The 15,614-nt window shown below is 37.5% G+C and overlaps 1 protein-coding gene across 4 annotated transcripts in view; it reads right to left on the reverse strand.

The window, feature by feature from the left end:
- Positions 1–15,614, reverse strand: part of LOC132007317 (P2R1A-PPP2R2A-interacting phosphatase regulator 1-like) — a 68,011-nt gene that overhangs the window by 24,442 nt on the left and 27,955 nt on the right. The window contains exons 6-11 of one of the 4 annotated variants that reach the window (XM_059385446.1): positions 10,804–10,847; positions 10,646–10,700; positions 9,103–9,192; positions 8,622–8,710; positions 7,963–8,024; positions 3,760–3,856 (exon numbers count right to left, since the gene is read on the reverse strand). In XM_059385446.1, coding sequence (XP_059241429.1) covers positions 3,760–3,856; positions 7,963–8,024; positions 8,622–8,710; positions 9,103–9,192; positions 10,646–10,700; positions 10,804–10,847 — 437 coding nt within the window. Of the gene's footprint in view, positions 1–3,759; positions 3,857–7,962; positions 8,025–8,621; positions 8,711–9,102; positions 9,193–10,645; positions 10,701–10,803; positions 10,848–15,614 lie in introns of those variants that run through there. The other 3 variants (XM_059385447.1, XM_059385448.1, XM_059385449.1) reach the window with 3 other exon arrangements.

The following is a 15,614-nucleotide window of genomic DNA, read 5'->3' on the forward strand; positions in this document are numbered from 1 at the left end:
GATTAGTAGTCCCACTCATGCTGTTCACTTTCTCCACCCTTGGTCTTTGTTACCTGAATATTTTGCAAATCTTTTTTTTTTTTTTTCCATTTTGCCCAAGTATCAATGACACAGGAGGACACTGGCTGCCACTGATCTACAGTCCCAGCAAGGAGCATCGCTGCGGTCCCACCTCATCCCATGAGAGCCCCCGGAGATGTTCATAGTTGGTCCAGTAAGGCTCTGGCCAGTATAGAAGCCGAGTTACAAAGGCAATACTGATAGTTCTCTTGTCCTTGGCCAAGTTGTAGAATCCTGTCCGACTTTCAGAGACTATCATGGTCCCAGTCATCTCATAAATATTCATTTATTCGTAGGTGAACAAAATCTCCCCCCACATATCTAGTTATGCTAATCATTTCCACTGGGGTCACTGTCAAACAATTCTCTCTCTCTTTTTTAAGATTTTATGTATTTATTTATTTGAGAGAGAGGGAGCATGAGTGAGCAAGAGAGACTGCTGGAGCACCAGCAGAGGGAGAGGGAAAAGCAGGCTCCCTGCTTGGGCTCCATCCCAGGACCCTGAGATCATGACCTGAGCTGAAGGCAGAGGCTTAACCCACTGAGCCACCCAGGCACCCATGTCAAACAATTCTCGACACAACGGTCTTTTCTCATGTGCGGTATACTTACATCCAATTTTCCTCATTCTGATTATTTCTAATGACAAGGAAAAACTTTTTATAAATATTTTAGATAACAATTCCTATTTCATTAGCTAAGGAAATTTAAACTAATTCTGAACTTAATGAGGATGCATTTCTATTTTTCAAAATGCTAATGCTATCCTCAATTACTTAAAGCACTGACTTTAGATTTTAAATTTTTAATTTTTCTTATTCGGAAAGCCTTTAAGACTTTTGAATAGAAAATTGAGGTTTAAACAAACATTTGTAGTCCTTAGGGGACAACTGGAAGTATATGATTCCTGCAGAAAAACTCTAACATATTAAGCCTTATTTAATCCAATCAGTAGTCATGATGATGAATAAAAAGTAATTCATAGAAATGTAAAAGACCACAATTTATCAACATTGTCTTTTTTCCACACTTAATTAGAATACAAAATTGATCAGGGATAATCAGGTTAAGTACAAATTGAGTAAAGCCCAATTACATATTATTTTCCTGCTATTCAATTACCTTTTATCATCGTTTCCCCTACCTATTTCTTCCCAGCCAATTAAATATCGAAGGATTCAGGTGCAATCCTTATATCAGCATAGTATGACTGGCTTATTTTTATTTTTTTTATTTTTTAAAGATTCTATTTATTTATTTGACAGAGAGAGACACAGTGAGAGAGGGAACACAAGTAAGTAGGGGGAGTGGGGGAGGGAGAAGCAGGCTTCCTGCTGAGTGGGGAGTCCCATGTGGGCTTTGATCCCAGGACTCTGGGATCATGACCTGAGTGGAAGGTGGAGGCTTAATGACTGAGCCACCCAGGCACCCACTAGCTTAGTTTTAAAAACTGTTAAGATAGGTGATTTTTCCTTACCAAGAGGAACTAGCAATTATTGAAAATATTAAGAACTAGCATGGGCTGGAGCACCTGGGTGGCTCAGTCATTGGGCGTCTGCTTTTGGCTCAGGCCATGATCCCAGGACCCTGGGATCCAGCCTGCATCAGGCTCCCTGCTCAGTAGGAAGCTTGCCTCTCCCTGTCCCACTCTCCCTGCTTGTGTTCCCTTTCTCGCTTTGCTGCTCTCTGTCAAGAAAGAAAGAAAAAGAAAGAACAAATGAACAAACTAGCATGGGCATTCAGGACCTAACCTAAAAAATTATTTTACTTGTTGATTAATGGAACAATAATATTTCATCAGGACTTACAGCTGTATCTACTTATTCATATAAACAAATAGTGCTCTCAATTTTGTTTTTAAAAAAATCGAAGTGCAGAGACGCCTGGGTGGCTCAGTTAGTTAAGCTGCTGCCTTCAACTAAGGTCATGATCCAGTGTCCTGGGATTGAGTCCCACATCTGGCTCCTTTCTCAGCGGGGAGCCTGCTTCTCGCTCTGCCTCTGCCTGCCACTCTGTCTGCCTGTGTTCGCTCTCTGTCTGTGACAAATAAATAAATTAAAAAAAAAATCAAAGTGTAGCATGTTTCTACACATTAGCAGCTTGAAGACATGATTGTATCTTTGATATGGTTCTTATTTGGAAAACATCTTTTTTTTAAAAAAGAGTTTATTTATTTATTTAACAGAGACACAGTGAGAGAGGAACACAGGCACGGGGAGGGGGAGAGGGAGAAGCAGGTCCCCCAGCCCCGCCAAGCAGGGCTCGATCCCAGGACCCTGCGACCATGAACCTAGCCGAAGGCAGACACTTAATGACTGAGCCACTGCTGGAAAACATCTTTGAAAGTATCACTACATTGGTTTTAAGGGCATATACAGCAATTAGATATGCAAATTCTGTACATAAACAGAATTTTAGGACATTGAGAAAATAAGGTAATAAGAAATAGTTACTCTAACTTGTGTATGTGTGTGAGAGAGAGAGAACAGAGAAGCAAACATTTTTCTCCACTGGTGAGAAAATCCTGGGATGGGGGAATCATTTAGTTAAAAGTTCATCCACTACAATACATGAAGAACGAGAATCAAAAGTTGATATGGGAGAATGTGACAGCGCTGATTCTTTTTTCTAAAAAAGATTTTATGTATTTATTTGACAGAGAGTGGGAGATCACAAGTAGGCAGAGAGGCAGGCAGAGAGAGAGAGGGAACCAGGCTCCCTGCTGAGCAGAGAGCCCCATGTGGGCCTTGATCCCACTACATAGAGATCAAGACCTAAGCCAAAGGCAGAGGCTTATCCCACTGAGCCACCCAGGCACCCAACAGTGCTGATTCTAACTGGTCAGTTACAAGAAGAGCCTGCACCACTACTGTTTACATCAAGAATATCTAGAGATAGACTAGGACAAGAAAATGCTATTCATCAATAACAGAATTCAAAAGATCTCTGTGCATTCTGCTTTGTCTACAAATAAACACAAAATATGTGAAGCCAAGAACTGGCACTAGTTACAAGAGCAATTTCACAAGAGCAGTAAAACAAAGCCAACGGTAACATTAAATAAAAATCCATTCACTGTATTTCCCATCTTGATTACTAAAACATGCTTTCTTGGCACGCTTTCCAATAATATGCTCAGCCTAACAAAGCACACAAAAATCCAAGGAAGAAAAGATGGGCCTAAGATGCTCTTCTCCAAGCTTGGATTTTTATATATTTCTCTAACACCTCTTTTTTTTTTTTTTTGAGATTTTATTTATTTGATGGGGGAGATGAGGAGCAAAAGGGGAGCGGGGAAATCTCAAGCAGACTCTGTGCCGAGCTCAGAGCAACCCCCTCCTCCACTGCAACAAGGGGCTTGCCTTCACAACCCTGAGATCATGACCCTGAGAGCATGTCCTGAGCTGAAACCAAGAGTCAGATGCCTAACTGACTGAGCCTTCCAGGCGCCCCTTCTCTAATACCTCTTAATCAAATGCCAAAACTCCACTTCTAAAAACGTATCCAGCATATATTAATGTCACACATAAATAAATGTGAGGGAGAAGAACTAAAGTTAATAGCATTCATTTGGGATATCAGTTTTATAACTTCTAAAAATATTTAATAATACTTCTGAATATATACTACTGTAAGAATAGGTTTAAAAGGCAAGTGAAAAACACCAATGAATGTTTAAAACCTCATGTTAATACTCACTACTCATTCATATCAGACTGTTGAGTAGTATCGGAAGAAATCATGCTGGTAGTGCCTTGGAAAAGTTTCTTTGGCTGATCTTCAAATAGCATTTCACCTATAACAAAAAAGCAGATCAAAGGATATATGTTTTATCTAACATGCTTTTGCTTTTAAATGCAAAGTAAAACTTGTTTATTGGAAATAATTTATAAGATACATAAAAACAAAGCAAAAAGTTTTATATCCCCATTACCCAGAGATAACCACTTTCTGGGAATTCCTAAAATGTATGTGTACACGTGACTGTTTTTAAACAAAATTTCATTTGTATCATATACAATACCAATATGGAACCTAGTTTTTGTTTTTAATGATTACAATTTTCTGTATTGTATTAACTAAATTCTACAATGTGATTATATAGAGCTATGTGGTATGGTCATACCATAATTTAATCTCATTCCTTATTTTAAATGTTTAGTTTGTTGTTATCTTTATTTTGCCAAATATATACAATGAAATAAATAGACTAATTCTTTTACAGCATTACAATAAACAAAATACATATATTTTTAAAGATTAAGGAGACACATCTAATCTCAAAAAATTGCATTGCTGTAATCTTTACCTCAAAGTAAATGCTAAAATCTACACATTATTTGCCATCATGCAGTAACCATGTCTGGATGAGAGAAAACTGATGTTCAAGTCCATAACTCATAGGGTGAAATTTGAATGATAAAACACTAAGGCCACCTACTCATTAAAAAAAATATCCCTAGATATAGGGGCACCTGGCTAGCTCACTTGGTAGAGCATGTGACTCTTGGTCGTGAGTTCAAGTCCAATGTTAGGTGTAGAGTTTACTTAAAAATAAAGTAAAATAGGGGCGCCTGAGCAGCTTAGTCGATTAAGCGTCTGCCTTCAGCTCAGGTCATGATCTCAGGGTTCCTGGAATTGAGCCCCACGTCAGGCTCCCTACTTAGCGGGGAGCCTTCTCCCTCTGCCCCTCCTCCTGCTTGAGCTTGCTCTCTCTCTCTTTCCCTCTCTCAAACAAAATCTTTAAAACAATAAATAAAATAAAATAGGGGGACCCGGGTAGGTCAGTTGGTCAAGCATCTGCCTTCAGCTCAGGTCATGATCCCAGGGTCCTGAAATAAGGCCCCAAGTCTGGCTCCATGACTGCTTTTCCCTCTGTCTCTGATGCTCTCTATCTCTCTCAAATAAATAAATTTTTTTTAAAGATTAAAAAAATATATACATCCTGGGGCACCGGGGCGGCTCAGTCAGTTAGGCACTGGACTTTTGGTTTTGGCTCAGGTTGTGACTTTGGGGTCCTGGGATTAAGCCCTGCGAGGGGCTCTGCGCTCAGCACAGAGTCTGCTGGAGATTGTCTCCCCTCTCCCTTTGCTCTTCCCCTGCTCACAAACTCTCTGTCTCAAATAAATTTAAATAAATTAAAAAATATATATATATAATCCCTATTTCTAGCGATATATATATATATTTAAAATATATATATAAATATAGTGGTATATATATATCGCTATGTATATATCGTTATGTATATCACTACATATATATCTATATCTATATATATCTCGCTAGAAATAGAGATCCCACAGACCTTCTCAGGAGTATAATCGTGGCTCATAAAGCTCCAAAGAGCATATCCTGGGTATCCTATCCCCTGCCAGATTATAATCACATCATTATAGAAAAACTACTCACCTTTCCTTTTGGGTTTAAAAGCCAGACATATCAAGACAAATTCATCATATAAAAAAATTGAAATTTTCTTTGCTGAAATCATTATTACTTATAAAACACTTTTTATAGCTGTGTGATTTCTACAGATTTCTCAGAATTCCCCCCTGAAGCCTCATTTGCTCTTACTTATTCTAGTGGAAGTGTACCTTATCACCATACAATCTGCTTTCATATGCTTGCAGATTCTAACTGCTATCTCATACCTCTCTCCCATTTTATAGAGTCCTCATTGTTTTTTCTCCCCCACCCAAGACCTCTTTGGATTTTTTTATATCTTCTTTCCCCACATTTCCTTCGTATTAATACGCTCCAAATAAGACATCATTTGTTGTTCCCCAAATGGATTCATATTCCTAAATAAATAAAATTAAGTTTCTGTTTAATCTGTTACTGTATCTAAAATTCCACATGAATTTTGACCAAACTTATACAGGCTGTGTTTGGAAAGGTCTGACTTAAAATACAGACCATGTAGTACATATAATTCTTAGGGATATCACAAAGAAAGGAGGCAGTCATCCTCCAGAGCAACTGAAAACCGGGTATAAGAGGCTTGTGTGAGACATGCCACATCCACCAAGATACTGCACAGAAACCAAGTGTATTGTGTAAAAATTATAATATAAAACAATTTTTTAAATCATAAATTCTAAGAAAATTCCAGGAATTTTCAATGGCATAGGACATTTTATGTGTGTCTTAGAAGAACAATTATTTTTATTTATTTTTTAAAATATTTATTTATTTATTTTAAAGATATTATCTATTTATTTGTCAGAGAGAGCACAAGCAGGGGGAGTGGTAGGCAAAGGGAAAGGGAGAAACAGGCTCCCCGCCAGGCAAGGAGCTGGATGTGGGACTTGATCGCAAGACCTGGGGATCACGACCTGAGCCGAAGGCAGACACCTAACTGAGTGAGCCACCCGGGTGTCCAAGATTTATTTATTTTAGAGAGAGAAATTATGCAAATGGGGGAGGGGCAAATAGAGAGGGAAAGAGAGAGAGAAGCAGACTGTGCTGAGTGTGGAATCCAATGAGGTGTTTGATCTCATGAACCTGAGATCATGACCTGAGCCAAAATCAAGAGTCAGATGCTCAACTGACTGAGTCACCCAGGCTTCCTAAAAGGAGAATTATTTTAATTTATTAAAATACTGTCTTTCATTTACACAAATTTTATTTTATTGTTTTATTTTTTAAAGATTTTATTTTTAAGTAATCTGCACACCCAACATGGGGCTTGAATTCACAACCCTGAGATCAACAGTCAGTCACACGCTCCACCAACTGAGCCAGCCAGGTGCCCTTATGCATATTTTATTTTAAATACTCAAATGACCCCCAACATTGTAACAGCTCTTAAACTTAATATATTTAAATGTTTTGTCAACACTAGCCCCTAACTTCACAGCACACGCAAAAGATCCCTAAGCTAGGTCATTGGTCCATCATCATAAAACAAAGTGCTTAGTCTGAAAGAGTGTTTTCCAGAATTGATCTAGTCTTAGTCTTAGAATATAATAAGGACATGCTGAGTTAGATGTGTTGTTAGGACAACTGCCATTAATTAATCCAGAATACACGCAACACTGAAGTACATTTAAATTTCAATTTCTTTCCCTATAGTTTTGCTCTCCTTCCCTTTTTCCTTTCCTCTGCTTTTTTCTTCTTCTTCTTTCCTATCTTAATGGATTTTTCACAAATACACATTTTAAAAGTTTAACCTCCTTTCCTATTTATCCATTTCCCCTCCCTGCTACAGTTAAAGTCAGTAGTGGTATTAACAAGAAAGGAAGAACAAACCTAGTGAGGCAGGGTTGGGATCCGGCTGTGGGAGTTAAAAACAAAAACAAAAACAAAAAGGAAAAACAAACAAAACAAAAACAAAAAAACAAGCTGTTTTTTTTTTTTTCCCCACTGTCCTTTTATTACTGGGAAGATGGGTCACTTTCCATATATTTAACCAAAATTAACCCCCATTAAGAAGTGAAACATCAGAGAACACACACCTCAGAATATAGTTTTAGTGTAGTAAGTGAATCTGATTTGTGTCAACTTATTCACATGATGTCAACAAGTAGATGTGGCAGCAAGCAGCGCAGGGTCAAGATTCAGTGGACTACTAGGACTGATTCATTGTTCATTCATTCATTCCCCACCTTGTTTCAGAAAGTATTTAAGGCAGCTAGCTTGGCAAATTATATAATAAAAATCATAATAGTTGACTAAACTGGAATTAAACTTCTCAATTCACATTAATATGGCATTTTACAGCTTTTAATATTGTCTCTACATAGTTTTTGTTTGAGTAAAACAAAAGGCCTCTTGTAACTTATCAAATATATTTAAACTAAATCCTTTAAAATTAATTTCACATAACACTTGATTTTATATGCTATTTTATAAAAATAATTCAAAGTTATATTTATTTTTGCTGGTAGATAAAAGTACCTTTTCTTTTTAATGATCCAGAGATACTTGGTCTAATAATGTTGGTGGGGTTCTGACTTCCTCTAAAATAAAATTATATAATCATTACAAGAAAAATTTGAACAAAATCAGCTATGTCTATTTCATTATAATAGAAGGGTATACACTAAAAAAGGACTGTTGTAGTATCACATCATTTTATTGCTCTTCTGTAAATCTGGGTTAAAAACAGGAATGCCTCAGGATAGCAAACTATCTCGTAATTTTTAAGGATTCAGTCTTCTTTGAATTTGTGGTTGGGGGGAGGCTAGAAAGACCTACAGTTCTGGTTGTGACTTGCCTTGAATCAAGGTGAAAATCATGGGTAAATGAGCAGGTACAGATGTTTACAATTTAAGAATTAGCTCTGATCCTTATCATCAAGCTTGGAGAGGAAGACTATGTTCGAACAGGGCTAATGAATTACTGATCCTTCATGGGTTCGCATGTTTTCACATGTTCTTATTCACTTGATTCTTTTCAACCCACAAAATAATAAATCAAAACAATCGCATTTTAATTTAGCTAAAAACACACAGCTTCCTTGGTTGTCACCGAACCTGGAGCTATCAGTTCTTGTACATTTCTTAAATTCTTATTTCATAAGCAATTTGGTATATTTTCATACAACAAAAACTTACATTGGAAATCGTGGCGTGGGACTAGGAACGGGACTTGAAGGCAAAGTGGTGTAATTCACACAAGTTTGTAACGATGGAGGAAAACATTGCTAAAATCAAATTAGAACAGAGGTTTTAAAACCACCACTCTTCTCAGAAAGCAGATCAGTGGTTTCCTGGGGTGGGTGGGGGGTGAGGAGAGGATATCAAGGGCAAAAGATCACGGGGCCATTGTTTGGAGTGGGGAACTGCTCTATATCTTGACTGTGGTTATGGTTACAGGATGGTGCACAGTTACAAAAGTTAATCAAATCATATACTTAAAAGTCGGTGACTTTTGTTATATGTTAATAATAGTTCAATAGATGAAAAGGGAGGGGAAAATATCATTTAGAATCAGATGTCCTATGGTAAAATATATCCCCCCAAAATGTAGGTGGTGAAACATTCACATTTTATAAAAGTTTCAAGGGACACAGATTCTTAGGTTCTCCTTTCTTACCTTCCCAATCTCCTGGGTGGGAGGAGCTGCTGGGGATACTGGAAGTAAATCGATGCTCTCTGAAGATGGTTTCTCTAAATTACTGTCACTCTGTATAAGCAGAAAGCAGTGTACCATTGTAGCACCAATTGCTTACCTATCACGTACTCAGGGAGATAGCTGCTGCCTGGGGAAGGGAATCCTTACTGAGTCAGTGTGTACTATGGTGAGGAGCTCCTATCATCCTAAAGCAAGAAGGGAACCCAAGATTCACTTCACTTTCTCCTTTTGGGAAAGAACGCTCATGGCAAGTTGAGGGGCTTCCCTAGTGTCCCCGAAAGGCCTAGAATGTGAGCACTTGATAACGAGTAATACTTACCAGTATATACACAAATCCTCAATTAAAATTTTTCTCTTGGTGTCTGACCTGTGCTTTGTTGTTGAAAATTGCAATATTATGCTCAGGGAACAGTCAAAAAGGATTTGGTTAGAACTAAGATACAAATGGGACCGCAAACGTAACTACAGCTATAAAAGATGTTTATAGGTTTTATGTGGACAAAATCAGTACTGCATAATTCAGGCCTTTATAATGTGCTCTTTTCTTTTCTAAGACACAGTACGTTATGTTATATATTCCCTTCCTCTTCCTAACATATTCACAGATTCACTCACTCGTGCCAACATGTAAAGCAATTATAATTGGGTTAATGGAGTCCAACAGTGTCTATACATTGTATTAGCACTAACATGAAAAGGGGCAGGCTTCAGAGGCTATCTACTCAATCTTTAGTACCTACTCCTAAATCAGGGATAGATGTCCATATAAGGCACTCAGGACTCAAAGGAAAATAAGATGTTACTGTTTCTGTTGATGACCCATTTCCAAATCTAGTGACTCCCAAATCTGGACACTAAGATCTAGCCAGAATCTGTTCTACCCAAATTTCAGCTCAATTCTCTGTCATTATTTGAAACGTCCATGGAAAAGAACCCTAAACATTGCTCAACTTCTACAACTAAGTAACCATAATGTGTAAAGAAACATTAAAAAATGTTAGCTGGGGATGTAACTCAATTCCAAATATATTCAAATTAAAGGCTGCATGTTAAAAATGTTAGTGGGAATGTATGTGCTACAGGCACAGAAATGTAGTATTTATGCAGAAACTCACTGTCTGTGGTTTGAAACTCTAATACCTAGTTAATAAATTACATAGGAAGGAGTGAAATCATTCATTGTTTTGTCAACTAAGCAATTTGACCAGCGGAACTGAACTTTTCTTAGACTCAGTAGGACAGAGAGGAGGCTGGTCCACAACATTGGTTTTGTATCAGATAACTATTTACTATGAACCCCACTTTCAAATGATGTCAGTTATTTTTATGAGTAAGTCATCAACTATTTCTCAGGAACAATAAAAAATTATTTATGCAGCATATAGATTTCAGTTTCAAATGAGAGCTTGAATTTCTAGAAATTATAGCAAAACTAAGTAGTGCCAATACTGAAAAGCAGCAAAAATTTCAAACTGTCTATAAAATTGAAGTGTTAATACCATACCAGGTTCAAACTCTCTTCCCAAGACCGACTTATCCGTAGTGCAGTTTGTACCTCCCTGCAAAAGAAGAGGTATCAGTACTGGCATTTGCCTAACAAAAAGAAAAGAAGTGACTGAACACAGAGATGATCAGAATAGTAATTCAAAGTACACTACTCACCATTCATGCATTGCTTCTCTAGTCATTAAGTTCATGCCTTCCTCCTGAAAGGCAGAACATGAGACTAAATGAATACCAGATCCTATGGTTTTACAAAATTATTTGATTTGGTTGTACCTTTATTATTATTTACTGGGACATACAAGAGCTAAAGGATAAACAAATCTCTAAACAAGTGTCTAGTTCTCTACTTTTAATCGTCGCACCTACTACACCAAAGATCTATTAGTAATGCATTACAGTACATCAAATATGGAGAAACTTTCTAAATGAATAACTCTGTAGCATTCTTCATTCAAAAAAGCAAACATCAAACATTCATTATTATACTATTTTTCCTACCATTAATACTATGATATTAATAAATATTACTCACAGTCCAAAGCAAACTAAATGTCTATCAACATTGGTTTGTTTAACTAAATGATGGTAAAACACGATTTATTTTTTTGAAAAGATTTCATTTATTTATTTGTGTGTGAGAGAGCATGCATGAGAAGGGGATGGGGCAGAGGGAGAGGGAGAAGCAGACTCTCTGCAGAGCAAGAAGCCCAATGCAGGGCTCGATCCCAGGACCCTGGGATCATGACCTGAGCTAAAGGCAGACACTTAACCAAATGAGCTGCCCAGGCTCCCCTATGTGCAAACATGATTTAAATCTAGTCATTCACATTGAAGAACATGTATTACATAGCAAGTAGGAAAAAACCTCAGATGCTATTTATGTAAAATTATAAACAAGAGATGTTCAGAAGGATGGTCACCAAAAAGTTCACAGTACTTATCAGAGTAGTGAGATTTAGAGCAATTTGTTCTTTCTTTGTACTTTACCATATTGTTGACCTTCTTTTTAAAAAATAAACACAAGTGCCATTTCTCACATAAATTGTTATTTTAAAAATAACCTACATATAGAAAGATATCCTGTGTTGGTGAATTGGAAAAAGTAATTTTTAAGACAGCAATGCTACCCAACATGATTAACAGATGCAATGCAATGCTTATCAAAATCCAAGTGGCATTTTTTGTAGAAATAGAAAAACCCATACTGAAATTCACATAGAAGAAAAAATAAAATTCACACGGAATCTCAAGGATCCCTGAATAACCAAAACAATCTTGAAAAAGAAAAGGCATATATTTGGAGGACTCATACTTTCTGATTTCAAAACTTACTATAGAGCTTCAGTAATCAAAATTGTGTGGTACTGGCATAAGTACAGACATATAGATCAATGGAATAGAACAGAGAGCCCAGAAATGAACACCTACGTACACTGTCAATTGATTTTCCATAAGGGTGCCAAACCATTCAATGGGGGAAAGGATGATCTTTCCAACAAATGGGGCTGGGAAAACAACATCCACATGCAAAAGAATGAAGTTGCATCCTTTCCTTACACCATGTATAAAAATTAAGTTGAGATGGATGAAAGACCCAAACATAAGACCTAAAATTATAAGACTCTTATAAGGAAACATAGGGCAAAGGCCTCGTGAATTGGATTTGGTAATGATTTCTCAGATACAATAAAAAAGCACAGGTAACATGAGAAAAAAATAGATAAATTGGACTTCATAAAATTTAAAATTTTCATGCATCAAAAGATACTATATCAAGAGAGTGAAAGACAATTACAAAATTGGAGAAGATAGGGTGCCTGGTGGGGGGGGGGCTCCGTCAGTTAAAAGCGTCTGACTCTTGATCTTGGCTCACATCACAATCTTAGGGATGTGGGATCAATCCCCACGTCTGGCTCTGCACTCAGTGTGGAGTCACTTGAACATTCTCTCCCTCTCCCTCGGCCCCTCCCCACCATGCTGATGCTCTCTCTTTATACATAGATAAACTAACTGGGTGCCTGGGTGGCTCAGTTGGTTGAGTGTCAGCCTTTGGCTCAGGTCATGATCCTGGGGTCCGGAGATAAACCCCTGCATTGGGCTCACTACTGAGCAGGGAGCCCGCTTGGCCCTCTCACTCTGCCAGTCTCCCTGCTTGTGCTCTCTAGAGCACTTTCTCTCTCTCTCTCTCTCTCTCTCAAATAAATAAATAAATAAATAGACTCTTTTAAAATATAATTAATTTTTAAAATCTTTTGAAAAAAGAGTTGGAGAAGTTATTTGCAAATCTTATATTTTATATATCCAGAATATATAAAGAACTCTTATAATTCAAAACAAAAACAAGATAAACAACCTAATTACAATAGGGGCAAAGGACTTGAATGGACATTTTTCTGAAGAAGATATACAAATGGTTAATAAGCCCGTGAAAAGATGGTCAACATTCGTCATTAAGGAAATGCAATTCAAAACTGCAATGAGCTAACACTTCACACTTACTAGGATAGATATTATTCTTTTAAAGATTTTATTTATTTGACAGAGAGAGATCACAAGTAGGCAGAGAAGCAAGCAGAGAGAGAGAGAGAGGGAGGAGGAAGCAGGCTCCCTGCCTAGCAGAGAGCCCGAAGCAGGACTTGATCCCAGGACCCTGAAATCATGACCTCAGCCGAAGGCAGAGGCTTAACCCATTGAGCCACCCAGGCAGCCCCGGATAGATATTATTTTTTATTTTATTTTAAAGATTTTATTTGGGACACCTGCGTGGCTCAGTCATTAAGTGTCTGCCTTTGGCTCAGGTCATGATCCCAGGGTCCTGGGATCAAGCCCCATGTCAGGCTCCTTGCTCAGGAGGAAGCCTGCTTTTCCCTCTCCCAATCCCCCTGGTTGTGTTTCCTCTCTCACTGTGTCTCTGTTAGATAAATAAATAAAATCTTTTAAAAAATAAAGATTTTATTTATTTATTTGGGTGAGAGAGAGAGCACAAACATGGTCAAGGGCAGAGGGAGAGGGAGAAGAAGACTCCCTGCTGAGCAGGGAGCCCGATGTGGGACTTGATCCTGGGACTCCAGGATCATGACCTGAATGAATGCAGACGCTTAACCAACTGAGCCACCCAGGTCCCCCTAAGATAGCTATTATTTTAAAATGTAGAAAGTAACAAGTGTTGGCGAGAATGGGGAGAAATTGGAACTCTTATACATTGCTGGTGGGAATGTAAAGTGGGGCAGACTCTGGAAGACAATTTGATGGTCTCTCAAAAAGTTCAATATTGTATTACCCTACGGTCCGCCAATCCTGTTCCTATGCATATATCCAAGGGTATTAAAAAAGGGACTCAAACAGGTCCTTACACACCAATGTTCATTAGGAGCACTATTCACAATAGCCAAAAGGTGGAAACAACCCAAGTGTTCATCACCAGATGAATGGATTTAACCCACTGAGCCACCCAGGCGCCCCCCCCTTTTTTTTAAAAGATTTTATTTATTTATTTGACAGACAGAAATCACAAGTAGGCAGAGAGGTAGGCAGAGAGAGAGGAGAAAGCAGGCTCCCTGCTGAGCAGAGAGCCCGATGTGGGGCTTGATCCCAGGACTCTGGGGATCATGACCTGAGACCAGATGAATGGATTTAAAAATGTGATATATACAATGGACTTATCATTTAGCCATGAAAAGGAATGAAGTTCTGACACATGCTACAACATGGATGAACACTGCAAGAATTATTTTAAGTGAAATAACAAACACAAAAGAATGAGTATTGTATGATGCCAATTTGATGAGGGTACCCAGAATAGCCGAATCTTCATAGAGACAGAAAGTAGAACAGAGGTTACAGGACACTGAGGTTCAATAGGAAATTATAGCTGAATGGGTATGGAGTGTCTGTTTGGCATGATGAAAAATTTCTGGAAACGAAAAGTGGTGATGGTTGCTCAACATTGTGAATGTACTTAATAACACTGAATTGTACCCTTAAAAATGGTTGAAATGGCTTTAAGAAATTGCACAGTCCAAATTCATCCTAGTATTTTTAAAAACATAATTCACATATAATAAAGTATCTAGGATAGTGCTGGGCAAATAGGGTGCTAAATATTATGGGGAACAGAAAATAAGAGGATGAGCTTTTCCTAAAATGGCCTAGAATCACGTTTGAGAGCTAAGTTTTATACGCATTAAGTTGGTGCTCTCCAAAGTAAGCATGATCATAGTCCAGGAAGTATACAAGGTGATCCACTGAAAAGCAAAAAGCAAAACACAGAAATTCAATTTATATATTTTAAAATCTAGGATAGTAAGGAATTCAGGTTTGCTAATAGTCTACAGTTTGACATAGGTGCCCTCACTCAGCCCAGAGGGTTCCAAGATCTTGCAAAACACCAGCATGTTTTTGGTCTTTAGCTAATTATAACTAATTGCAAGTTAGGTGGCCATATGGATATATTACCCAGTTTTAATTAAACCAAGTTTCACAAAACAGACAAGTATCTTAACAAGATTTCTATAAAGAAATGTTGGACAGAAGATATGTAATACAAGTCTAAGCGAATGACAAGGAAATGACAAAGGTGAAGCTCCTACCTAGCACAGTGCACATCATCTGCCACCTTCCTCTAAAAACACAATGCTGAGCTAATCTCTATTGAGGCACAGGCTAAAATAATTTTAAATCATGAAGACTACTGGAAATATGAACTCATATTGACTCTCAATGATGAACTGTAGTTAATAAAATACAATTTAAAATGTTCCAAAAATATCATTTCATCTTTAGTTCATCCTTTTTACATTTGTATTTTGCATATATTCAATGATTCACATGATATACTAGCTTAGTAGTATATGTCCATCATGTTTTGGAAGGATATATTATTTACATATATTGGAAGGATGTGTTAAAATATTTTGTACTGTTGCAGTATATGATCAAAAGAATTTAAATATTCTTGTCAATATAAG

This window comes from Mustela nigripes, chromosome X (assembly GCF_022355385.1).
Source record: "Mustela nigripes isolate SB6536 chromosome X, MUSNIG.SB6536, whole genome shotgun sequence".
NCBI lineage: Eukaryota > Metazoa > Chordata > Mammalia > Carnivora > Mustelidae > Mustela > Mustela nigripes.